Source organism: Alosa alosa, chromosome 10, assembly GCF_017589495.1.
Source record: "Alosa alosa isolate M-15738 ecotype Scorff River chromosome 10, AALO_Geno_1.1, whole genome shotgun sequence".
Taxonomy (NCBI): Eukaryota; Metazoa; Chordata; class Actinopteri; order Clupeiformes; family Clupeidae; genus Alosa; species Alosa alosa.
The window spans coordinates 22195636-22223262 of NC_063198.1; the positions used below are offsets into that span (position 1 = coordinate 22195636).

General features: G+C 38.4%; 1 protein-coding gene across 4 annotated transcripts in view; it reads left to right on the forward strand.

Annotated features, from left to right (window-relative positions):
* Positions 1-2503: 2503 nt before the first annotated feature.
* Positions 2504-27627, forward strand: part of LOC125301830 (sodium- and chloride-dependent GABA transporter 2-like) — a 32329-nt gene continuing 7205 nt past the window's right edge. Inside the window, exons 1-12 of one of the 4 annotated variants that reach the window (XM_048254608.1) lie at positions 2504-2707; positions 3424-4093; positions 4856-4990; positions 6425-6565; positions 9106-9193; positions 13712-13844; positions 14349-14483; positions 15305-15408; positions 16849-16973; positions 20256-20368; positions 20468-20605; positions 25625-25727. In XM_048254608.1, coding sequence (XP_048110565.1) covers positions 3898-4093; positions 4856-4990; positions 6425-6565; positions 9106-9193; positions 13712-13844; positions 14349-14483; positions 15305-15408; positions 16849-16973; positions 20256-20368; positions 20468-20605; positions 25625-25727 — 1411 coding nt within the window. In that variant the 5' untranslated portion in view covers positions 2504-2707; positions 3424-3897. Of the gene's footprint in view, positions 2708-2744; positions 4094-4855; positions 4991-6424; positions 6566-9105; positions 9194-13711; positions 13845-14348; positions 14484-15304; positions 15409-16848; positions 16974-20255; positions 20369-20467; positions 20606-25624; positions 25728-26112; positions 26145-27627 lie in introns of those variants that run through there. The other 3 variants (XM_048254609.1, XM_048254610.1, XR_007194803.1) reach the window with 3 other exon arrangements.

Sequence of the window (27627 nt, forward strand, 5' to 3'; positions counted from 1 at the left end):
CTTGTTTGATGTATCAACTCTGTCAGGCAGCTCAATGTTGTAGGCTCTTGACCAGTGACCGACCAATATTAGGCTATTTTTTATATTGCTGAAAATGAACTCTAAAAGGAAGTGGCATGCAACTTAGTTGTCCTTTTGCCTTGTCTTGTCCTTGACTCAAGTTACAGAAACAAGTCTGCAAATGAGTTGCCTGGAGGTTCCTGCCCTGCCACACTGCAAAAAACTGCTTATCTAATAAAATCTAACCAAGATTATTAGTCTTATATCAAGATAAAAATAACTAGTTTGTTTTGTTTTCAGTATAAAGAGACCAGTGGCGATTCTAGACATTTTTAACAAGGGTGGCACTAGTAAGGCACTGATTAATTCAAGGGTGGCATGAGGCAAAACATCCAGATTAGAAACAGGCTCAAGATGTGAAATTAGCACAAATACATTAGGGAAACCAGATGCAAACACCAAACTCATAAATTGAAGGACAAAAAAACACAAATACCTTACTCTCACATAAAATGTCTTTGTATTTGAATAAAATGTAATACAAACATATTAAAGTTAATTATCTAAGTTGTCTGTCACTGGGCTATGCTGTTCTAAAACAAATTCCATCATGGGGACATTAAAATATAATCATTTTATTATATTACTGTAAATGAAGATATACAAAATATACTCATCCAAGACATTTCCCCCACTCTATGGCCATCTATTTTTGTAGGTGTTACAATAATTTGACCTGCTTTTTTGTCTATTTGTTTATTTTCTCAAGAAACTTGAGGTTGGTATGAAGGAGTGTATTGTGTATATGAGCAATTTCATCTTCCTGAATCTCAATATTATGATCACAACAAGTCTGGGCAAATTAAAAACGTTAGCCAGCTGGGTGAGCTCATTGATGATGTTTGCTTGCAGCAACAGCCATTCTCGCTGTTCGTCCGAACAACGGTTAATGATAGTCAGATGTGACTTAAAGTTAACTTATATCAATATTGCTAAAGTTAGCCTATTAAACTCACAAAACCGCATATGATTCACGAGGGAGTTAACGTTACATAAGTTAGCTGGTAGCAGCTAAACCTCCACGTTAACGTTAACGAGCAACACATCATCTTCAGCCTAACATTGTGACAGTAACATAGGCCTAGCACTACTAGCGAATGTTTTATATAAATTATATGAATATAATAAACTGTAACTTACTGAGAACTAAGGTAGGCCTAATATAAATGAGACTGCCATAACGTTAACGTAACATAAAACATTAGCTAACGTTAATGCCACCGTCACAGCAACAGCAACTATGGTAGCTAGCCTAACGTTACTTACTTAGTTGATCCAACAAGCATGGATGAGTTTGTAAGTTAGACAGTACAACGTACATAGACTGTACACATGCCCGAATTTAATGTAGTTCAATTTCACAATGAAACATTAACGTTACATAAATAAATGATTGCTTACCATTAAGGTGGAGCTGCGAACTTGACAGAGTGCTGAACACCGTTGGTCTGACTCTGACTGAACTGTTGCTCAAAAAATGATCTCCCGCCCGGACAGTTCAAACGCCGCCGCTACGGTGTATGCTTCAATCACCACGCAACATTTCCCAGTAAACCATAAATCCATGACTTTTCAATATCTTTTCAAAATGATGATTTGGATGGAAAATCAACATAATATCAATGTTACCTTGCTATCTGGGAGCTTAACTTTGTATTTATGTGCAAAAAGAAAACAGAAAACCCCAACTGATTTTCCGCCATGTTTTTTCAAAATTTTCAAAAAGCTGACAAGTGAGGGAGGAGTCAGATTTATTACTGTGTTATGATTCGCAGCAAATTTTTATTACTGTAGTTTGACCATAATTCATAGCGAAACCACAGCAACATACTGTATTCACAAATACAGTACACATTTTTCTCAAAAACAGCAGTGATGCTGTGAAAATCACAGAATCTTGTTACAGTGAATAAAGGCAAGCGTGTTTGCCACTTACATTTCTGACGTCTGACACTTCACACTGCTGCAAGTGCATCAAGAAAGGTCCCGCCTTACACCATGTTAATGGCCAATCGTAGACTAGGATTTGGGGTGGCACCTGGGGTGGGCAATCGAATCTCAAGGGTGGCCTGTGCCACCCGGAGCCACCCCTCTGGCTCCACCCCTGAAAGAGACTTACCTAGCGCTTTCGTGAAATCATTTGACTTAATTTAAGAAAAGTTTGACTTATTTTAAAACATCTCATCCTGAAAACAAGCACATTTTTCTGCCAGTGCGTTAAGCAAATTTGTCCTAAAAACAAGCAAATTTGTCTGCCAGTGCGTCTTGATAAGACTCCTTAAAATAAGTCAAAGTCTTCTTAAATTAAGTCAAAATTATCTTTCAAGAGAGCACTAGGTAAGTCTTTTCATACTAAAAACAATACCAAATAGATTTTTTGATCTTATTACAAGATTAATAACACTTGGTTAGATTTCATTTTTTGCAGTGCACTAATGTTGTAGGCTAACCCCCATCCAGTGTTGAGAATACAAAACATGACTCCTTGACTCTCTGAACCCCTTTCAGGTGCTGCTGGCAGTGGCACGGCAGGTGTTTTCAGTAGCAGGTTTACTGCTAGTTTACTTCGAATGGGGGAAGGTCGTGTATGGCTTATCTGTCATTCAACTCATGTAAACGCAGCCCAAGTGTCTAGATCCATTTCCAGGTAGGTCAATGTTTGGACATCGTAATATGTAAAAAATAGGCTATAGTTTTATAAAAGTGTGAATAGGCTAACGCCTTGATTGACCTCGGACTTTAATGTTTATTTTTAAGTATATGAACAACAAAGAAACTAATAAAAAACTAACTGCTAGGCCTAATTGTTTTAGTTACATTGGCCGAGTATCCTAGGCTATTACCGCGTTATTACACAAATTGCTTTAGGTATACGGCGGGTTATTTTACCATGTGAGTAGGCTATAATAGCCAAGTTAACAAACTGGGCTTTTCCGTTAACTTTTATTTGCGAGCAAAGAGGTAGGCCTATCCTAAATGACCATTATGGTTTGTAAACAAACTTATTCTTAAGACTACACACAGCAAGACTCATTAATGAGCAGCGACATACCATTGACCACTCAGCTGACTTGGTTTAGTTTATCCGCAATGCCAATGTGAATGACTCAATGTGCTGTTTTCGAGTGGAAAAGTACTGCGCTGGAGACAGGGTAATTCCACTAGGTTGGGTGACCCTCTTAACCGAAGCGTTTTAAAATACATTCACCAGTAATGACGCTTAACAGTGTCTCGCCTGCCACTGCGTGTTTTTTTTTAATGAGGATACAATGACCGTTGATGCAACTTTTCAGATGACAAATGAATATTTTTTATGGGGAGGTAAGCACCTGTTGTGCATCATGACATCATTTTGTCTTGCAGTGCGTCAACTTGCTGCAGAGGCTGATATAATGCAAACTGCCGTAGGCTCCTAATCCGAAATGCTAAAGTTCAAGAGGAAACGAATGAAGCTTACCATCGGTGCCAAGTAAGGGTCAGCTGAATAGTTTTAGGCTCTCAGTCATATTGAGAACAATAGAAGCGAAATTAGGGTTTCTATGAAGATACTCGTGAGAATACCTCTAGACAAAGGTATCTCTGTACACAAACTAGAACATTCACTAGCTCCAACGCTCTCTAACCTAATTGTGCTATTCTTTTCAAACGAAGAAACGCCTATGGAAGGTGGAGCCTATTTATTTAGAAACTTGGCCTCTCAAGCTGTTTGCCCATGTCTTAATTAAAATATGTAATGCAGTGGTGTGAAGCAGCAAGATTCTTTTCAGCCTGTGAAAGTTATTGCACCCTCTTTGGACTGGATCAGATTTGCACTCTCAACCAGAGAGGCTTGTGACAATGGCAAGGGACCTCACAAAGGAAACAGGATGTGATCAGACTGCACAAGACAGCAGTGCTGTGAAAAAAAGCCAGTTGCTTCTGGATCGGGGCCAGTGGGCCAACAAAGTGGAGTTCTTGTTGGCCGTGGCAGGAACACTTGTGGGGCTTGGAAATCTTTGGCGATTCCCCTATCTGTGTTACAAAAATGGTGGAGGTAAGGCTCTTTTGCAGCAGGGCTTTGCATCATGCATGCTTTTACTTGCATAGAGATACAGGATTTTTGAACAGTAAACATCAGTTGTGAAATAACTTGTAAACACTGCACTCCTTTGTAAAACAATGCTCAGATTTGTGGGATTGACTGTGGCATTCTCTTTGTTTTAATAGTCCGATAACCCACTGTTATCAATTATTTTGTTCTAAGTACAATCTAAGTACAATGTTATCATTTCACAGTGAAATCAAGAACCAACACAAGCTTTAAGAGTTTCTTTTCAAACAATGTGCTCTCTGGGGTGTGGGGGAGGGAAGCTTTACAACATCATCAGGGTTAGCTGTCCTATCAGTACAGCCTGACATGTTTGTTGAGATTAATGGTGGAAATAAAAGCTATATTTGAGATAGCTCAAAATCTAAACAGGGCAGATTAGCTAAGGATTTATTGTGTAGTTTTGAGGTACCTTTGTTCCACCTTAGTTGAACTAATAAGGCACAGCCACAGTGTCTGACGTAGGCCTGATTTCCACATATTTTAAATATCTGATAACCTTATTGTTGACATATCAGAGGTTGTTGTTATTCCTGCATCTATATTCTCCCCCCCCCATTTGTTTCCACTCCTAATGTGCATTATATTATAGGTAACACATTCATGAAACAGATAATTTAGCCAGTGAGCAATTGCTTTGGAAGAAAGACTTGAAAGACTCAAGTGAAGACGCTTGACACTTGCATGTGTTTTTGTTTTCTCCCTGAGGTGCTTTCCTGGTGCCATATGTGCTGTTCCTACTCTCCTGTGGGATACCAATGTTCCTCATGGAAACTGCCATGGGACAGTATACCTCACAAGGATGCATCACTTGCTGGAGACACTTTTGCCCTCTATTTGAAGGTTCATTGTTAGAATTACCAGCAGCACAGAAACGTGCTGTGGTTGCTTATGTGGTTGCTATTTCCAAATTCTTAAAATAAAATGTTAAACTAAGACGCCCCCATACACACTGCAGACTTCTCAACCAACTCCATTTGTTGGATTGTGTGTGTGTGTGTGTGTGTGTGTGTGTGTGTGTGTGTAAGTGTGTGTGTGTGTGTATATATATATATATATATATATATATATATATATATATATATATATATATATATATATATATATATATATATATATTAGGGCTGTCAAAATAACTGATTAATTTAGATTAATTAATTTGAGAATAAATAACTGATTAAAAAAATTAGTGCAGATTAATCGATTCCGTATGACCTTTGACCCTGAGCCATTCTAGTCAGTAAAAATTAAACTGTAAAATGAAGGAGAGAGAAGAAAACGTGCTGCCTGGATCATTGATTGGAACATTTATGTTTAAAAAATGGCCTGATGGTGTTGATAAAAATAAAGTGTTGAAAATAAAGTCCTCTGCAATGTGTGCAGCAAGGAATTTGCATATCACCGGAGTTCATCAACTCTATAGTCGGACATCAATGCAAAGAAATAAGTGTTGACATTGAGGGGAGTGTTTTTATTTATTTATTTTCATTGTGTCCCCTAGGTTATATCTGTGGCCTGAAATGCCTTGTATGTGAAAAAAAAAACTTCTTCCCGAAGCATTGTTGAATTCATTTCCTCAGCATATTAGGTCATATCATAGATTATTATGGCCATTATTTGAACAGTGAAAATAATAATAAAAGAGTTTTTTTAACTTTAATGTCACTAATGCTAATTATTCAATGATTCATTTGAATTTAAATATTTAAAATACTTTCGCAGCAAAAATTATATATGTGATTAATTTAGATTAATTAATCACAGAGTATGTAATTAATTAGATACATTTTTTTAATCGATTGACAGCCCTAATATATATATATATATATATATATATATATATATATATATATATATATATATATATATATAATATAATATTGTATCACAGTTTAATCAGCCAAACTACATAGAAGGATGAGAAGAAAAAGTGAAAAAGATCTCCTGATAAAATAATGTCAATATCCACCGGAAATTGCTCAAAAGTAGTTCTATGTATCATCACTTTTAAAGTCTTTAATTAGTAGTTACTTTTTTGTTTGTAGTCTTTAATTAGTTTATTACGTTTTTATGACTGTTTTGGTAAATGTAATAAGGTTGGTTAACTTACATGTAAACCTTTGGATGTAAGAGTAAGATGTGATTGTAGCATTAAGGGGACAAATCTCAATGTTATTCTGCTGAAACAACACGCTAACAGCACAGCATTATATTGTTGACCTTTTGGATTATATTGTATTTTAATGTCTAATTGTTGTCCAATCTTGATCTACTTAGGGATTGGTTATGCTACACAAGTGGTGATTGCATATGCTGCAGTGTCCTACATCATCATTCAGGCCTGGGCATTCTTCTACCTGTTCTACTCCTTCAGTGCAGAGGTGCCTTGGGCCAGCTGCAGAAATGCCTGGAACACAGGTAGGCTTTGGAGAAACTTTTCATCTTGTCTTCAAAGAGTTGTAAGCTCGAGTTTCTTGACTAAAAGTTTACAGTTTTTCTCAGTCGCTTTGGTGCTTTTCTCACATCACTATTAACATTTGCACAGAAGTTAGTGCATTTCTCAAAACAATTAGTGCAAACTGCAAAACCTAGTGGATAACCTGCAAAAGCATGTCACTTGCTCAAAATTGATAGTCCATTCCTCAAAAGCAAGTATTTATGTCAATGAAACTGTCAGTGTCATCAAAATGAGAAGTCTTGACACCATCGTTTATGAACAAGATAATCAAATGGCTTTGTCATGTTTTCATTATGGCAGTTTATTCTCTCAGTGTTTTCCAATGCAAAAAAAGGTCAGAACTCGGTGACACTACCTCAACATGCTCAAGACAGCACTATACAGTATTTGTACAGCCATTTGAAAACTACAGTAAAGTTAGAAATTGCTGTAGTTAGGAGAGTAAGTGAGTACACGACACTGAATATGTACGTTTCACAGTTTTACTGTATATGCTCTTTGCAATTCTACAGCATTGTGACAGAATTTGATAACTAGTTCACCAATTTGTATGTAATGACTCAAGCAATGAAATGAAGACTATTAGTTTTATTGGGAACGACTATTCAGCATCCATAAGTATAGTTCATTTTGACTGACACGACAAAGCAACTGATACATGTCCAAAAGTATTTGCAATTTGTTCAGAGGAAGGAGAAATTGCTACTATGATGTGCACAAATGACTAAATGTTGTGGAGGTTGAACTAATAGCTATGAGAATTTTCATTCTGATCTGAGAAAAGCACCAAAGCGACTGAGAAAAACTGTAATCTTATTTGTGCACTAAGACCATTGAAGGTGTATTGCACCATTTGGGGGAAGTTACACAAATCTTTTCCACTAGATGGCAGCAGAGGAGTTGTTGGATGCATATAAACCGTCATTCTCTGAAGGCTTTCAAAAGACTTGATGCAAAACTCGTTTTATAGCGTGACAAAACCTCACAGGGGAGACATTTCACTCTTTGCACAGAATGGTGTAATACAAGCACTGCTTTAGTGTTGAACACTGTGTGGCAGTGTTGTTTTCAGGTGTAGGGATGGAAATTCCATAAGCAATTTACTTTTGCCAGACTAATAGACTGACCTCTACAAATTCTACATATTGAGTTTGTTTACAAAGATGTTTATTGTGGACAATATAATTTGAAAAAACAGGGTTAAGTCATGTGAATGCACGGGTTACTAAGGTGACCAGAGTCTATCTTCCCTGATTGACATTTGCTTGCTGACCTCATCCACGCCCCCTGTTTACTGTGGATGGACAGTAATTTGTGGTGGCATAATTTCCTGGTGGCATAATTTTAAGCATGTACCTTTCAAGAAAGAACTAATAGAGCAGCGAGGAGAAAACCAAAGACCCCTATTCCATTTTTGTGTAGTATGGCATGGCACAATTTCCAAATGTAATGTAATCCTTTCTCATTGTTTTTTTCTGGATGGTACTGGAACAAGATAGAAATCAAGGAAGTGATGACTTTGCTTTTCATTGTAGTATATTCCCCTCATTTCACATGGTGGAAAACAATACCTTGTGCATTGCATTACCACATTCCATGATTACTGCATTAATGAGGCAAGTTTTTGTCATGTTTACAATCATGATGGTATGAAATCTTCTTCACACATCAGGTGCTATTGATTTTGGTTTTGATATTATCAATTTGAAGTGAATTTAGGCAACTGGATTATATTTGGAAAAAGAGATTGGTGACTTAGTTAGTTAGCCTACATCAATTGTAGCAGTATGTCGGTGTGCTCATGATAAATTGTCATAATAGTAAATGTATCCAACTAGGAAACTTATTTTGTTTTATGGAAGCCTATATATATATATATATATATATATATATATATATATATATATATATATATATAAGAAGGTTTTAATTTTCAGAGAACGCTCCCGTAGAGAGTTAAATCCCTAGAGGACTTGCTAATATCAGGCGAGAAAGTATAAACCGTGCTAGTGTTTTTTGCAGTGTTTTGAGATTTTTAACTGATGTTACAGAATCGTTTGGGAATGTTATTTTTGGAGGTCTCCAGGGCAGCATGGGCACATAGGATGTTTTTTGAACCAAGAACATATTATATTAACTTAAATCATTAAATATGACTAAAGCCACAGGAAATGAGATTTTTTTCTTAGGAAAGCCTGGATTTGAACTCCCTTGGAGAGCCTTGTACAAATATGAACATAGATTGTGCCAATATTTAGCATGTGCCAGTTTATAACACACACTGTCTCTCTCTCTCTCACACACACACACACACACACACACACACACACACACACACACACACACACACACACACACACACACACACACACACACACACACACACACACACGAATGCATGCACGCATGCACGCATGCACACACACACACATACACATACAGACACAAACACACCACACACTCCAACTTCATATCATTGACCACTGTTTCATCCTTATAGATTCTTGTGTGGAGTTTGACAAGAGGAATGTCTCATCAAACTGGACTGTGCCAGAAAATGCCACCTCACCTGCAACAGAGTTCTGGGAGTAGGTTTACGTTCACGCAGATGTGTGTAGAGAACAGAATAATTGCTAGATATCAGGTCATTGACCTTCATATGTCTCCATGTCCTGTCCTGAGTTATCCAGCTTAACATAGAGGTCCATAGAGGGTCAGTCTAGGACGTCTTTACAATGTTTGCTTTTTCATCCTATTCTGTCACCTTTTTGACTGCACTATACAGCTCTGGAAAACATTAAGATACCTCTGCACACTTTTGTGATGTCATCCTATGGTTGCTGAGTGTACGCTCCTAATTTTGAATGTGACTGATAACTCACTCAAATGTCCCTCAGCAACCATAGGATGACATCAGAAAAATGTGCAGTGGTGTCTCTTAATTTTTTCCAAAGCTGTATAATCAGTATGGGAAACAGATAGCTGCTTAGGGAACGTAATTAGTAGATAACCAAAGCTCTGTGGGGACAGACATGGAAAAATGAAATATGAAGCTGATAAAAATATGATGGCTAACTTGACTCCTATATTAGCAGAGGTAGAAGGTGTGTTATATGACCAAAGATTTGCTTGTCGGTTGTGGTCCAGACAGGGAGGGACACTTGCAGGCCAGTGGGGGATGCTGTAGAGTCCAACACCACACATAGGGCCAACATGGACCAAGGTGACCTGAGGTCACGGCCCGCTCTCTATCTATTTCTGACTAATTTCCTGTCACATGATCTTCACTGTGCTATAGAAAAAGCTCTTTCAAAAGCTCAAACATTAACTACAAAGACTTACATATTAATAAGTGGGAAGTAGAGTCGTGGAAATGAAGTGACTTCTTTTAGTGTAAATTGCCCACCATGTTATCGAGCAATTTCATTTTATTTTTTTATTTCAGTATAGGCTGTTTAAATAGAGTCACTATCTCCACCTCTCATTTTTGGTCAGATATGCCTGACCAATGACCAATAGTACTTAATAAACAATGCAAAAGGAGGACAATTCATTTTTACATCCAGTTGTTTGCGCCACTAAGTAATTCTTAGAAATATATTTACAGGTAGTATTGCTTACCTAGTGAGCTCAATCAGCTATTTGCCTCCATACAAATTGCATAACTCAGGAGTTCTTAACCTTTTCTGCTTTAAGGCTATTCATTATTTGTAACAGGCTGGAGGCTATTAAAAAAGGTCCCCAATTTGGGCTTGTTTTTTTTTTCTGTAGCTGAAGTCCGTTTTTTTACCGGTAGTCAACCGGCTTACCAGCCAGAATTGGGTATCTTCTTTACAGATGCCGCTTTTGTTTTGAAGGCTTCATCACCTCATTTGACAATGTTAAGCCATACTCAACACATTAGGCTTTGGGCTCAACATCGTCACTTCCATTGACAAAACCATATTTTTTGTAATCCGGATTGTATTTTCACAGAACCTTAGTAGTTTTTGGTAAAGTATTAGAACCATCAGTAACATTGATTTTTTTTTTCATTTCAGGGACATTTTTCACTAACTATCCTAAGTACACCACAGCATAGAACATTATCTTATCAAACGGAGCGCCTCAATATAACCTACTTCAGTTACTTATAAGTTTAACATGGTTACTCTAAGACATCTAATTTCCATTGTAGATTAGATTAATATTGTACTCTATCTAAAAAAATAAATAAAACAACTTGAAAACATATCCCAGCCCATTAGGTGGCGCTGCGCGGCCCACTAATGGGTTCCGGCAAGTGTGAGAAACACTGCCATAACTCATTGAGAAACACACATCATTGAAGTTGAAAAAAATCAACAGTGAGGAATTCATTCATACACAAGACCTCAGCACATGCAAAGGTTTAAACATAGACAGATACTGTTAAAGCACCAGTTATGATCCCTAATTCACTACATTTCTATGTTCATGGACAGAAGCACTCTCATGTGCACAACAAACTGAGGTCAAAGAACAATGGATATATGAAGTATTATCCATGGGGCTGTGTATTAAGGTTGAGCCATAAATGCCTGACACCTTAACCATAGATGTGTGCCATTTTATGTCAAAAGTCAAATGTTGGAACGCACCTCACCTACTCATTCATGCATGTTTTCTTTATTTTGACTATTGTCCACATTATATAATATTACTGACGGTTAAAAATGATAAAATAACATATGGAATTATGCAGTAAACACAAAAGGGTGAAAAACGTATATCATTTTATATTCTATATTCTTCAGTGTAGCCACTTTTTGCTTTGATGACCGCTTTGTACATTCTTGCCATTCTCTAACCCATCTTCAGGTACCTGGAATGGTTATCCAAAAGTCTCGAAGGTGTTTCCATACATGCTGAGTACTTGTTGGCTGCTTTCCTGTCACTCATGTAAATTGAAAAACATTCCAGGAGACTACTTCAAAATGAGGACAAAAGCCCCAGGAGGCTGTAAGTTCCAGTGATTATAGGTTACTACGGATTGGTGTCGTGTCTAATAACGCCCCTTATCTATTCTAAAATTACCGGAACTAATGACCCCCCAGGGCTTATTGCTCAGTGCATGATACCTGGCAAGATTTCATAAAGGCACAGCAACATGAAGGCACAGCAACAATACATTTAATGATTTATTCATAGATAATCATTCTTTCGCCATAAAATATATTTCTTCTATCTGATTGGTTGCCAAGCAACGGCGAGATGCAGCAACTTTTAGTTTTTATAATGGCATTGCACGCGAGTCAGACAATCATAATCAACAACTGGAACTCCGTTTTAGAAACCAACAACAACAGCATGTTTCATATTTTAAATTCTTATGTGTAATGTCATAGTCATTTTATCCCCTTAGTATTATTCTAGACAATAGTCAAAATAAAAAAAAAAGCTATGAATGGGTTCACATGTTCAAACGTTTCACTGGTATTGTATATTTTTAAAGGCTCATGGATATCAGATAGCCAGCATTACATATTTCCCACTCAAATCTTTTTGGTCTTTTATTAGAAGCTCTAACTCAGGGATTAGGCTTTCATGATATCAGTCTGATTTCAGAACACTAAGTGATTGGCTAAACATAGAAAGGAGAAGGAAGGAGAGGGAAGAGAAGGGAAAATATCTATTTTCTGTCTGATTATGTCTTGCACACTGTGGCTTTAGTGCCATAAGAACATGTTGGCACAAAATGTAGTAATTATAATGTAGTAATTAATATCTGTAAGATATATTGTATTAACTGAAATACAAACCACAGCTGTCAGGAGACAAGATATAATATATCATATGGGGCTGTACCATTCTTTTGGCCTGAACTTGCAATATTGGAGATAGGTTATATGTGTCAACACAATTGTTGAAGCGTTGAAAGTGATGTCTCATTTTTCCTTTACTGAGCACTTGCTTTAAATGTATTTTGGACATTTGATATTTCATCCCTTTTGATGTTTCAATGCCTTTATTTTAGGACGGAGGAGGTGGGGCAATCTAGTCTAGTTCAATCTAGTAATGCAACTTAAGGCGCTGTCTCACAGTGATACAATTACGAAGAGTCATAGAGTCTCAATAGTGTCAGTAAAGGTGAATCATGGGGCCAAACATGTAGACAAACTGGAGAATAGTGATTTTGCTGTTAAGAAATGGGTTCTGACTGGCAGTCAGACATAATCTGGCTCCGCCCAGCTGTATCTAAGTTAATTTTCTCACCGAGATATCAATTTGGAAACGCTCTTTTTAAAAAAATCAATGTTTCCCTTGACCACCAGAGGGGATAATCTAACAGTTTAAAAAATGGCAGTGTTAGAGCTAGGTGAAGCCATAACGCAGTAGTAACAATGCCAGCAAACATTAAAGAATTGCAGCAGAAAGAATGTTTAGAATTTATACAGCAAAGGTAAATACATTGTTTCCTTACTGCCGATGTGGTTTTCAAAGTTTTCAAAGATTTGTGGCGAAGTTAGGAAGTTACGCTAGTGTTTAGGCTGGACCAAGGATTTCCAGGTTAATGCAAAGTCTACATCAATTAGAATGCTACAATTGGAAAATAAACCATTAGAGTGTTTCTATAGAGGACCCAAGTCAGAGAGGACCCCAGGGCCAACTGTTTGGTCCTGCAGATTCATTCGCCAGTACATTTAGATGGATTGAACAGTTGAACATAGACAGCAACTGACCAAGAACCCAGTGCTCCCAGAGACTGTTGGAGAATGAGAAGTGTCATTTTCTTCAAAACTGTAGTCAAGGTTTAACTAAATTAATACAACGAAAGACCTAAATCGCCTTAACAAATTCCATTTGAGATTAAGAGTCTTCTGCCAATCTTGTTATGTGACCAAAGATAAACCTTCACCACATTCTTCTGTTCTTGGGATGCAGAGAGCCCGACAAAGCAGAATTACTTAGAAAATGATTCAATTATCAACTTACTTTCATTTGTGTTTATGAAATTACTTAGGCACCTGCAGAATTAGTTAGTTGCTTTCTATCTTTCTTTATCTGCCGTATCTTTCTTCATCTGTCTTGTCTGCTTCATCTAGAGGCCTTTATCTGCCTCTTTGACTGTGTTTGGTGCTTTTTAGGAGACGGGTCCTAAACATTTCCGAGGGGATTGACCATGTTGGTTCTGTTCGTTGGGAGTTGGCCCTATGCTTGATATTAGCCTGGGTCCTCTGCTACTTCTGTGTGTGGAAAGGAGTTAAATCTACTGGAAAGGTATATTTGATTTTTTTAACCTTCAGCTAGCATAAATGACATGATATTGTACATAGAGCCTTTGGGCCATGGATCCTATTTTAATTGAAGGATCAGTGAAATAAATATACCGCAACTCAAAGCCAGATGAAGCACAAGGACTCATTCATAGGTGATGACCTAGGTGTGCATCTAGATTCAGCAGAGTTAATGTGAGTTGATGCTAATTGAGGAGTATTGAGATTATGGTGATAAAAATGCCAGATGTTGTGTTGTACAACGAGCAGGTGTGAACACACCCATGATAATCCCCAGGTTGGAATGTGTCTTTTATTACAGTATTACAAGGCATTGCTTGTATCTTATGATGTATTAAATGTTATATGTCAATGTGCAACTTTTCATCCATTTTGCTTCCTATGCAGCCGAAATACATGATAAACAATGCTATATTACCAAGATCCAGCAATACTGTATTTCTGGGACATGTCATTGACATCAGCTCTTATGTTTTATGTACTACAGGTGGTGTACTTCACAGCCACATTCCCTTACTTGATGCTGATTGTTCTGCTGGCCCGAGGGCTCACTCTCCCAGGGGCCGCAGACGGCCTGCGGTTTTATCTGTATCCTGATCCGGCACGGCTCGTAGACCCACAGGTGCCAAAAAGCATGTTTTGCATCCAGCACAGAAGATTAGAAGAGATACGGGTGTACCTTTCTGTTCTAAATGTTACGCCAAGCTTCTCTAAGGCAGTGTGGCAGATTGAGATATTAGCCTGAAGTCACTTGAGGGTTTCATTTCGCCTGTAAACAAGTGGTGAGGTTTGAAATGAGAGATTCTTCAGTTTGCTACCCTATTATATTTGTATTGGCAGCTGTAAGTTTTCGTCTGCCATTCGTGCTGCCTGTTTTTCACTGTTTTCTTTTCACCTTTTTTTAATTTAGCATGTGCAGTGATTCCAAGAACGTGTTTACTGTTTATGGGTTACAGATGCATTGTTATTACATTAATACTGTTGAAAGACCCATAATGCCATTTTGTCAATGGGCAGGGTTCCATGAAAGTCTATTGGGCTGTCCTGCTTATTGAAAACAGTCACCATTGCATCAGTTAGGCTACTGTTACTTCAATAACCATAGCTTGTTATACTTCATTCTGTCCTTTTCCCACACACATATTCTTTAAGCCACAGAAACCAGGATGAATACACAACCCTAACCTTGAATTAGATGTTGTAAAAGGTAACTGTGGTGGTTAATCAATACATTTGGTATTTTTTTATCCTTCCTCCTCTTGAAACGAGCATTTTCCACATTAGCATTTTAAACTGATGGGACCAATGCTGATATGTTAGGTTAGGTATGTGTATTCTGTTAGGTATGTGTATTCTGTTAGGTATGTGTATTCTGTGCAGCTGCAGACAGAAGGGTCCGTGTTTTTTTTTTTGATACAGTACTCACACACTGTTATTTTCCAGGTTTGGATGGATGCAGGGGCACAAGTTCTCTTCTCTTTTGGAATCTGTCAAGGCAGCCTGACTGCACTTGGAAGTTACAACCAATACAATAATGACTGCTACAAGTAAGAATCCATTGCAATTTATTTATATGTTTTCTGTTCTGTTGTGATGAAATGGTCGGAATAATAGTACTATGAGGTACTTGTATTGAACTCCCAAGTCATACTTCCAAGTATTAATGTAATTAACATACATTGCATGAATTCTTGGCACATACAGTAGGGTATACTGTACAAAGTAACTGCAATGTACCGGTAATAGGTCAAATTATTTAAAACGGTATCACTTTAACTTACAGCAATTGCTCCCTGAATCTCATCTGAACTGACCAAATGTATCATCTGACCAAAGAATGTGCCCCCAATATTCATTAGGCTTCTTTTCATCTGACTAAATAATGTGCCCCCAGTATTCATCAAGCTCTTTTCTTGTTCCTCAGTAAGGTTAAGGGGACTTGGCATCTTGCTATAGCTGATTCTTGGCTGGAAGCTAGTAATTCGTGTGAGAGTGTGCTGGAAGAGTCACCTCTGGTCACTCCAGTTCTAGGAGGCTAGCCACACATAAGAACCTTGTAGAGCTTAGTCTTAGCATTTAGCTATATCCACAATGGGGGCGCATGGCTGTCCTTTGTTGGTGGTTGCATGATCAAGTGATTTGCCTATGTTAGAGTTCTCATTTAGAAGGTAGCTCACAGATCTCTGAGCAATTTGCCTGACAGGGTGTCACTATGCATCCTGATTTGCATTGAGCTCAATGAGCATCAAACCAGCTAATAGGCTAACTGAAATACACACCATGCCAATCTCTAGGTATGGTGAAGGGTATGTGATGATGTGGGGCTATTTTAATCCCAAAGGCCAAGGGAATTATCAGGATGCATAGTATCCTGGATCCATAAATTAACTGGCCTTTAAAAATAATGCCTGCCTCTATGGGAGAACAACATAGGTTTAACATAGGGATATGAATACTTATGCACCCTGTATTTTAATGAAAAAAATATATATTTATTTACGATACATTATTCATTCACAAAGAAAATTGGTGTCCTTAAAGGTTGGATCTTTCCTCATTTTTTTAATTAAGGCATTAAGATCCATTTCCAAAAGATGATTTTTTTTATTCCTCCTTTTAGTCAACTTTAGCAAGGGGCTGAATACTTTTTATAGGCACTGTATGTTTAACATAATTATTTAATACATTTAATAACTTCATGACAGAGAAGCAAAATGCCATTTTGTGGAATGATGCATGGTCCCCATGAAATTTGCAACAGTGTGACTTTCTAAAAATGGTCTCTAGTATAATTGACATCACAGTCTTTTCATGTGTGGAATTCTGAAACCGCCCTTAAATTTGGGACTTAACAGTTGGAATTGTCACTTGTTTCGATTCGGGACTGTGCAGTTGGAATTATTGTTTGTTTATTCAAAGTCCAAAGACAGTACAAAGTATTCAAAGTGTCACAACACATAATTTTTTATTACACTTGCTGTTTTTAGGGACACCTTTGTCTTATGTTTGGTGAATGGAGGTTCCAGTTTTGTCGCTGGGTTTGCCATTTTCTCTGTGTTGGGCTTTATGTCTTATGAGCAAGGAATTCCCATATCGGAGGTTGCTGCGACTGGTAAGATTTCTATTAATATTCTACTATTTGTTTGTCTATTTCTACTATATCACAAATATATACCACAAATATAGTGGCAAATCACAATGTGCCAGATCTGTTAATGTTTTGGGCCAGATCTGTTGATGTTTTGTACTAATTCAGACCCTGTGATTTGAAATGGTAGATTTACAAATAGACAACAAGATTCTCAAATATCAAACTACAGCATATTATGAATGCAATTCCACTATGCAGTGATGTTTCGAGCCCCTACGGCTTTTCCTCAGACTGGAAACTCTTGGTGTGTGGATCATCTCTTATCTAATTGGTCCTTGCCTAGAGTGTGTCCCTGTGTTTGATACTCGTGTGAACCCCAATTGTAATCCTGAAACCCCAATCCCAAAATGCTACCAATTTGTCAACTGTATTCTGACTGACAAGGACAGCGTCATTGCTGACTTGCTGTAAGATTGACAAAGATTGACCAAATTAGTAGTATTATTTTCAGGCATGAGATGCACTGAAGACAATGAGGTTTTCACTTTAGTGGGAGACAGGGCATAAAGGTCGGGGCAGCACTCCATAGTGGGTGGCATTCAGTCATTATTCTCTCATTTTGACTGAAATACCTAGCTTGGCCACGCCCACCTAGACCTCCTCTCAGGGAGATACTAGTCTAGAACACCATAATTCACTAACGTTTCCATCAGATCCCAAAAAGGTCAGGCGAGTCAGTGACGAGAGGGGATGGCACTATAGTAACACATAAATGTAAGAATCTGTACATTTATGTACAGTAAGGTAAGCAAAACACAATGCTCAGACCATAAGTTCTATCTCATGCCTAAGTAACACAGGCGGTTTGCCTAAACTGACAATTGAATACGCTCGCGTTTGTTGTACTCTAGCATTACGCTACGCTGCAATTGTTCCGCAGCCGAACCATAGAGAATATTAGGAAACCTGCCGCTTGCCGCTGGTCAGTGTGATCCCTGCCTAAAGGTACATATATTGTTTACTGACTGCAATGCTGTTTATTGTAAAGTGTAGGTGAAGTAGGAAGTAACGTTAGGAATAGTAATTGGTTAGGCTGAACCAATGATTTCAAAGTTAATCCTATGTCTATGCTCATCACCATTCTAGAGTTGGAAGCGTTTCCCAATTGTGAGTCCCCAGACTCTTCTAACAAAGTGACCTGAGCTTTTTTGGAAGCTCAAGTCGGCGGCGGTGTGTACGTACAGTTAGTGAAAACAAAAACACTGTGTGAAAACCATACCTGTCTGAAAACCGGTGGTGAATCTCTGTTCCTTGTCTATCAAAATGGATGAGCTGCTTATCTTCAACAAGGACTTTCACCAAAACTTGACTCAGTGATGCTATCCCTGGCAGTGGACTACCTCCGCTGAGTTCTCATCTACACCAAGTAAATTGTGTATCAAGGAAGGCCAGAGGAAGCAGAATTGGCACAATGTAAATACCGCTGTCTGAATTTCGAGCCATTTTATTCACTATGGGGGTTTTTCCTCCTTTATCCTGTTTACATCTCACCGCAGGCCAATGTGACGATCTGGAAACCCTTGCCCATCAGATAACCACCACAGACTTCATAATCACTGGGGATTTTAACAGGGCAAAATGAAAGCACCGACTGTAAAATATAAGCAGCATATTAGTTGCCCAACACAGCTCAGATGTGAAGAGGATGTGAGAAGGCTCTTCCAAAACCAGGAAATCAAAAAAGTACAGGGTACAGTGTTTCTTTTCCCTTTAAAGCCTTGAAGCCTGTGCTGACCAACTGGCTCCTATCTTTACACATACAGTATGTGATGCGATCTAGGAAAACCCTTCACATGATGCAATCAAAAATCCTTGATTTTTTGCTCTGTTTCAACCAAATTCATGAAATGAAATCATTTTTGTCCCCAAGAAACCCTCCATAACAGGACCGAATGACTACAGACCTATTTAAATTTGCCACTGCCTAAATGTAATGTTATCATCCAGAAATGTTGACTAGATGACCTAAGGATGCCAAAAATGCAAAACCCACAATAACTCATTTTTGGAAGGGGTCCAACCTCATTTTGCTAGTTTTCCCCCTGACTAATTGCTCTGATGTCTGTGCTCATGAAGTCCTTCGAACAGCTGGTGTTGATACACCTGCAGAGTATTACAGGATACCTGCTAGATCCCCTCAGTGTACTTATGGGGCAAACAGGCCAGTGGATGATGGAGTAAACATGGAATTGCACTGCATTCTGCAACATCTTGACTGCAGAGGGACAAATCCTCTCCCCACAAATCCTCTCCTCCAAACTTTCCCTGCTCAATGTCTCTTCTACCTTTTGTCAGTGGAGCTTCCTGACAGGCGGGCAATAGTAGGTAAGACTTGAAAAAGTCATTTTGCATACGAACAACACTAGTGCTCCACAGGGATGTGTCCTCTTGCTTCTGCTTTTCTCCCTCTACACCCATGACTGCACCTCCAAGTACTCAGTTGTTAAACTGCTGAAATTGGCAAACAACACTATGTTGACAAGTCTGCATACTGAAGGGAGATCGAACAGCTGGTGCTCTAGTGCAGTCAGAACAATTTAGAGCTGACCACACTCACGATGGTGGAGATGATAGTGGACTACAGGAGCCACACCTGAGCGATGCAACCCCTCACAATATCCAACAGTCTGTGTCCCACTGAGTAGACCCTCAAGTTCCTGGGAACTAGCATCTCACAGGACCTGAAGTGGGAATCCAACATCATCCCCAAAAGGCTCAAAAAGAGAATATACTTTCTGAGGCAACTGAGAAAGTATGGTCTGCTACAGGAGCTGGCCCAGTATTACACTGCAGTCATTAAATCGGTCATGTGCACTTCCATCACAGTTCACAGATTGATTCAGAGCAGCCACAAGACAGGTCAGGGCAGCAGCTAACTATCATCTAACCATTAAAACCACAGAAAGAATCATTGGGCCACCCTTACCCAGTGCCAGGACTTGTACACCTCATGTACCAGTAAACAGACAAAGACACTCCTCATGCCCTAGACATCCTTTCCAACTGCATCTCTCTGGCAGATGCTACAGAACACACTCCTGGTGTGTGTCCTTGTAAATCGGGTCACCTCTGTGGCCAGCATTAATATTTATGGTTACGAATCTTAGCAGACACTTTTGTTCAAAGCAAAAATCTCTTACATGATCAACAACCTTGCACCATAACCAATGACTGTGCCTTTACTGTATGTACTTGGATAACAAATATTTTTTTAGTGTAATATTATATCATGTGACATTTAAGGTCCTGGACTGGCGTTCATCGCCTACCCACGTGCTGTGGCCATGATGCCTTTTCCACAGTTGTGGGCTATATGTTTCTTCATTATGGTCATTCTCCTTGGGGCGGATACCCAGGTGAGTCTTTGGTGGCTTCACTCTGACTATTATGGTATTTCTTACTTTCTGTTGTTGACTAATGTTTATGTATTTATTTTTGTCTCCACCTGGATCCAGTTTGTTAGTCTGGAGTGCCTAATGACATCTGTGACAGACATGTTCCCCACTGTGTTTCGGAGGGGATACAGGCGAGAGTTTCTGCTTCTGGGTCTGTGCTTGGTTTGTTTCTTACTGGGGCTCCTACTTGTCACTGAGGTATGTCTGTTATTGCAGAAAGCTTTAAGATCAAGGCGCATACAGTATCAATACGCCTTATTTAGGGTGCAGCCATTGTAAACCAAAACTATAATTGCACCTCCGAGGAATTGCAAGAGTGGGCTTGATCAGGTGCAGTTCGCCAAAAGGATTGCAACAGTACCTCAATTTTGAAAATAGGACACACGGATCAAAAGTTATCTGCATTAACGCAACATCCAATAAGCCAAAACGCATAAATTAAGCGGTTGCTATGATGGTTGCTACGGTAATCATGCTGGTTGCTATGGTGGTTGCGAGGGTCACATTATAGTGGTGGCTGCTAGGTTGTTGCTAGGGTAATTAAGATGGTTGCTAGGGTAATTAGGATGGTTGCTAGGGTGCACATAGTGGTTGCTATGCAAAATAATGCAGTAACTATGGTGGTAACTAGTAGCCTAGAAATCTAGACGCACCCTAGCGGCGTCAAATTAATTTGCTCAGCCTGTACGTCTAGTAGCAAACCATAGGAATTTCTATTGGCGAACATTGTGGATGTTATCCAATCACAGCGCTCTATTTTGTTAGAGAGTCTTAAGGCGGGCTTAACAGGATAACGACAGTCCTGCGATGGTGAACAACAAGGAAGGTGGCTATTGCGAACGAAGAGCGGTTGTTTGAATCGGCGTTGGCGTCAACTTTGGAGGAGTTGGACTTGTGCTTTTCTTTGAAAGTTGAGCAACACAATGCGCTGGCCTATTGCATGCCTAGGCAGTTTGAAAGACAATTCTCTGCCCGCCCCATGGATTAAGCGAGGTGAATGGCTCGATTCCAGACTATACATTTCAATGATATAGGATAGGCCGCCAGGCTAGGTAACTAGAGTAATCATGCTGTAATCATATGGTGGTTGCTAGGGTAATCATGTTGTAATCATGTTGGCTACTATGGTGGTTGCTAGGGTCACATTATAGTGGTGGTTGCTAGGTTGTTGCTAGGGTAATTAAGATGGTTGCTAAGGTGTTGGTAGGGTCATTAAGATGGTTGCTAGGGTGTTGCTAGCTAGGGTGTTTCTAGGGTACTTACGGTGGTTGCTATGCTAAATAACATGGTTGCTGTGGTGGTTGCTAGGGTAATCATGTTGGTTTCTATGGTGGTTGCTGGATTCACATTATAGTGGTGGTTGCTAGGTTGTTGTTAGGGCCATTAAGATTGTTGTTAGGGTACATATGGTGATTGCTATGCTAAATAACCTGGTTGCTATGCTGGTTGCTAGGGTAAACATGTTTGTTGCTATGGTGGTTGCTAGGTTGACATAGTGGTGGTTGAATGGTTGTTGCTCGTATAATTAAGATTGTGGTAGATTACCCGAGTGGTGAAGGAGAAATCAGGCTAAAACAGCAGGTTTAAGAGGGCCTACAGTGTTTTATTTACAATGTGAAAAAATAGTCAAAAATACAGTCCACCTCCTATCCGACACTCGGTCACACCTGACATGAAGTAAAAAGAAAATGACAAACAAAACATTTAACAGATATGAATATTTAAAGGTCTCTTATGGCTAGGCTACATGCCACTATATAAAGCAGACCTGATCGCAGGACTCACACTAGCCCCTTACCGCGTGTCACAAATCATCAAACCCTTGCATAGAGAAAAGCCGGAGTTTAAATGGCCAATTAACTAATTACTTCCTTTGTTGCTAGGATAATTTAGGTGGTTGCTAGGGTGTTGCTATGCTAAATAACACAGTTACTATGGTGGTTGCTAGGGTAATCATGTTGGTTACTATGGTGGTTGCTAGGGTCACATTATAGTGGTGGTTGCTAGGTTGTTGCTATGGTAATTAAGATGGTTGCTAGGGTACATATGGTGGTTGCTATGCTAAATAACACATGGATAATGGATTGGCTTAAAAAAAAGATGTGACAGCACTTTGCGCAACAAAAAACAGGAATAACGCAAGCTGTGGTCTACTGGTTAGGGCTTCGGGCTTGAAACCGAGGGTTGTCGGTTCGATCATGGGTAAATACAACTTAAACAGTTCTTTGCAGTGTGTTAATCTGAGAGCAGGCATTGTAAAGAGATGAGATGTGGTCATTTGAAGTCTAACATGCATCAAAAAGCTGGTGTTGTCTGAAATATGGGAAGCTTGAGAACAAGGCCAGGAGGTCACTGTCACATTTTTTACTTGAATAGGCTATCCCAGAAATAAAATAAATAGATGTTGGGTACTCTAGTTTCCTTCAACCACAGCCTTAACATTTGGATTCTGATGAACTCCTCATGGTCCCCCACTCACACCTCAAAACAAAAAGTGACTGGCTTGGGAATAGTCCTCCACCACATATTACATTCTGCCCCACTATTGCCTGTTTTAAATCAAATTTAAAGACACATCTCTTGTTTTTTAGCACAAAAGGTCATTTCAGTAATGAGAATTTGACCAAAAACAATCTTACTACTTTTCATACTCATTTATTGTCTCATTTTATCTTTAGGCCTATTTGATTTTTATTTATCTACAGTATGTCATTCTTCTAAATATTTGCTCCTTCTACTCATGTATTATGTTATGCTGTATTATCTACTTGCTTGTCTCACCTGTAAAGGTCCTTGGGCCAACTCCTTTTTTAAAATTGGTTGTGATTTAAAAAGTAATTTGACTTGACTTGAAAAGTTAAAGCAGGTGAAGGCATTGCAGTGAAATTAGACATGGTTGTGAGTAATCTAAGGTACTAATGTACTGGAACAAGAGGTGATGAGTAAACCTTCCTGGGAAAGCCCTTGAAAGAAATGGTAACTAAAGCGAGGGAATGAGGTTGACAAGCATGTACAAAAACAATGAAGATAGGTGTTAAAGGCTTTTTAAATTAGCAACACTTCTTTTGGATTTTGGTTAACAAGTTCTTTGAGGCTACTGAAAAGACAAGCCACTGACTATGGCTGAGGTGTTTGCGGACTGATGGTGACTGCAATCTAAATTAACACTGAGATAACTGAAATCTTGTTGAGTTGTATCTTTGTTTATTTGTTGCTGTCTCTGGTTATGATGTGTCGTAACCCATCATGAGTAGGTTTGGGATGCCAGATAAAACTGTTGAGGCTTGTGGAAGTGTTGTGGGCCTAACTCAATTAAACACAGTCGTAGGAAGGTGTCTGATTGAAAACCCAAAGTAAAATGCTCACGAAGGCTTTGTTGTTGATGGTTTCTGCTGGTCAGGTTCTATAGTTGGGCAGCCAAGTAAGATGTTGTGGGCTACTAACAGGGCATGTTGTCCTGTAAAGGAGGGTCTTCACGGATCTTAGGTACAACATGTGGCATGTTTTGTGGCTGCCACTAGCCAGTTGTGGTTATATTTTCATTACAGTTTTTCTTAGTCGCTTTGGTGCTTTTCTCAGATCAGAATGAAAATTCTCATAACTATTAGTTCAACCTCCACAACATTTAGTAATTTGTGCACATCATAAAAGCAATTTCTCCTTCCTCTGAACAAATTGCAAATGCTTTTGAACATGTATCAGTTGCTTTGTCATGTCAGTCAAAATGAACTATACTTATGGATGCTGAATAGTCATTCCCAATGAAATAATAGTCTTCATTTCATTGCTTGAGTCATTACATAAAATATTGTTGAACTGGTTATCAAATGGCATCTGTGTGCTGTGGCTGTCTCCAGTCTTTTGGGCATTGCTGTTGAATCCTTCATCCTGTTGTATAATTAATTAATTAATTAATCAATTATTAGTAAGATCTTCCTAGAGTTTGTGCAAGCACACTCAGACAATGTGCCAACACATTCACCACGACAATATGTGTCTTGCACTAGGTATGGAAATTAGAAGCATATTTTGCCTTAAAATAGATGTTTGTTTTTGCATTGTCAGTATGCTTTACACAGTTAAGTCGAGCTATGGCTGGAATTGTGGAGCATGCATAGGCCAATCATTGTGTTAGTCTGACTATAAAATTCAGTTTTGTCCGATTTTAGTCAGACTGACATGTTAACATAGCCTGACGTAGCCAGACTGTTCAGAATTTGAGTCTGGTACTGGATCATTGGGATGTGATTATGGGATGTGTTTCAACAAAATAGGGGTAAAAAAATATTCTGCACACAACTGGATAGACCTAACCAATGAATTATGTGAATTCTGTAGAACAGCCCAAACATCCTTCTTCTTGACAAGTGAAGTGTCTTTTTATTGCACTGTCAATATCTTGCACAACAGACACAATAGCAAAATCTTAACATCTAGCTTCTCTAGCAAAAGCCTTTATGTTGTAAACAAAATCAACTAAAGCACACCCAGGTGATGTGAATGGCTAGGCAAAAAAAAAAAAAAAAAACTCAACATGGTCTAAATACTGTAGTTGACGGCATTCAAGACACCACAAGTGTCCACAAAGCATAATAATTATTGTTTGCCTATACTGTGACATTTACCACAATGCAGACATCTTTCTGATAATGTTAAAGTGTTTATTAGCAACAATGCAAGGATTTGCATCTCATGGTTCATCAGGAACCATGGTTTTGAGATTGTCCACAAATTATTGACAAAAAGGCAGGGGCCTTTCACACCAGGAACGATAACTATAACAATAACTATAACCATAGCGATAAAATCGTTCACACTGACCAACAATAAGAAAAGTCTCACTTTGTGTAATGTGATGGCTAAAATTTGATAGATTCTGATTGGCTATCAGCTATTTATTGTTCTCAAAATCGCTCTGAAAGTGATCCCTAACGATATTGTTCTTCATGTTGTTATAGTTATAGTTTAGGACTTGGTCATTCATATTAACTAGAATAATATTTTTTTGCCGTTATCGTTATAGTTATCGTTCTTGGTGTGAAAGGCCCTTATTGGTCCATTTCAGTTAAGCTGATGAAAACCTAAAATAAAATGTAGGTTTTTGTATTAGCTTCCTATGGACTTTCAATCAGTGGTTATTTTATCATTAAGTCTAATCATGCATTTTAAAATAACATTTTCATTCAATTAACAATTAACCATTTCTCCTTTTTTCAGGGTGGCTTGTATTTCCTACAACTTTTTGACCACTATGTTTGCAGTGGCAACAACCTTTTGTTACTCTCTGTCTGCCAGTCTATAGCCATTGGATGGATCTATGGTGAGTTGTGTTTTCATCATCGTACTTGGCAGTTAATCTGCAGTTAATCTGCAGTTAATCTGAAAAGTTTCTACAGATATAACTATTCAATGTATTCAGTTGGCATGATAAATGTTTGATTAACTGGCCATGGTGAATGTTTAATAAACTGGTTAGAGACTTGCGGTCCACTTTTTGGTAATTTACTCTCCTACCCATTGAATCTTTTGTAGTTTTTGTAGACCTGTTCTTTTGCCTGACAGGCTTAAACAGCTAGCAGTTCAATTCAAGTGGCCTCGAAATTGCTTCCACACTGAGAACCCAAGTACAAACTGAGTGGGTCAAGGAATGCTGTCTACTAAATTGATGATGTCTTTTGTCCTTAATTCTATTGCGCTTTGTGCAGACTTTACTATGCTGTGGTATTGGTCTTTACAAGTGAGTATGACGGAGAGGGGTCATAAGAACTTGTCTGGCTTGAATCAGAGTTTCCTTTTTCCCATGAGACTTAACTCTTAACACCTGACACATACATTGCATGCATATACACAACAAAACAGAGCTCTTTAGTTTCTACTTAAAACTCTGTCCTGTCCTGTGAGTTAATATTTAACTCATTTGGCATGCAGTACATACTGCATGGATATTGTATTGAGATACCCTTACCCCTATACCTGGGTTATAAGCTCTTTGGAATACTGACAATAGAGCGCTGTCAATGAGCATTCCAGTCATGAGCCTGTAGAGGCTTGCTTTGGCATTGGCTCTCAGCTGCAACCGAGGTCAGCTTGGTATGTTTGAGCATTTAAGTGCCAAGGATTAGGCCTGCTCTGTACTTATGCAGCATGTTGCAAGTCTGCCTGCAAATGTTATCAACCATTTGTATTTATCCTAATAAAAACACCTAACACAACTTATTTTACAGTACGCTATTAATAAAGCGGATTCCATATTGTAGCGGATTCCATATTGTAGCCTTCTCATTTTTCCGAGTATCCCTCATATATAAACATAACTGGACTGATTATCAGTCCGTGTTCTTCGGACACTACAGCAGGTTAGTCTCTTTGGTAATACAGGAATTAGTTAATCAAATCATTGTCTATGGTGATTCAAACACTACTGACCCCAACAGATGCATCAGAAAATGATTTGCACGTAGCAAAGGGGATATTCCTGCGCAGTTTAAGAGCTATTTTATAGCTAATTCACGGTCATTCTTATTTAACTTGACAATCTGCAGTTTCTTACTTAGTGAAGGACATTCTTTTTTTATAAGATTTATGGAACAGCCTTTCCTATCTTGCAAAAACTGTTCCTCTATAAAAACTAAACTAAAAACTAAAATAAAAGTTAATTTAAAAGCTGCTTTGTAACTGTATTGTTGTTCAGTATGCATGTACTGTATGTATAAATGCATGTTCTGTTTTGTTGTGTGATTATTGTCATTTTGCTGTTTGCTATCACTCACATGAAGTCTACTCTATTTATTAATATGTTCATTTAAAATGTGTATAACTTTATGACATTTTGTTATCATTGGTGCACGCTCCAAATAAGCCTTTTGGGCTTTCTGCATCTCCCTGCACAGCATTGCTTATTTTTTTTTAATCTTATCTAATGTACATTTGTGCAAAATAATAAAACCTAACCTAAAACTTAAATAAAAATTCAAGGAAGTATCAAGATAAGACTATGCTGTGAAAATATGACCAAAGGGACCAAGTGTGTTTTTCAGGTTCGAGGCAGAGCTAGGAGGGCCAAATATAATTATTACTTCAGTTTTGTTTTCATTTACCTGTAAACTCAAAGAATGAGCCAAGGTGAAGCATATACAATAAAAATAAAAGAGTACCTAAAATTGCTGCCAACAATACCACAATTAATGGGTGCAGAGGATGGCGAACAGTTTCCTATTTAA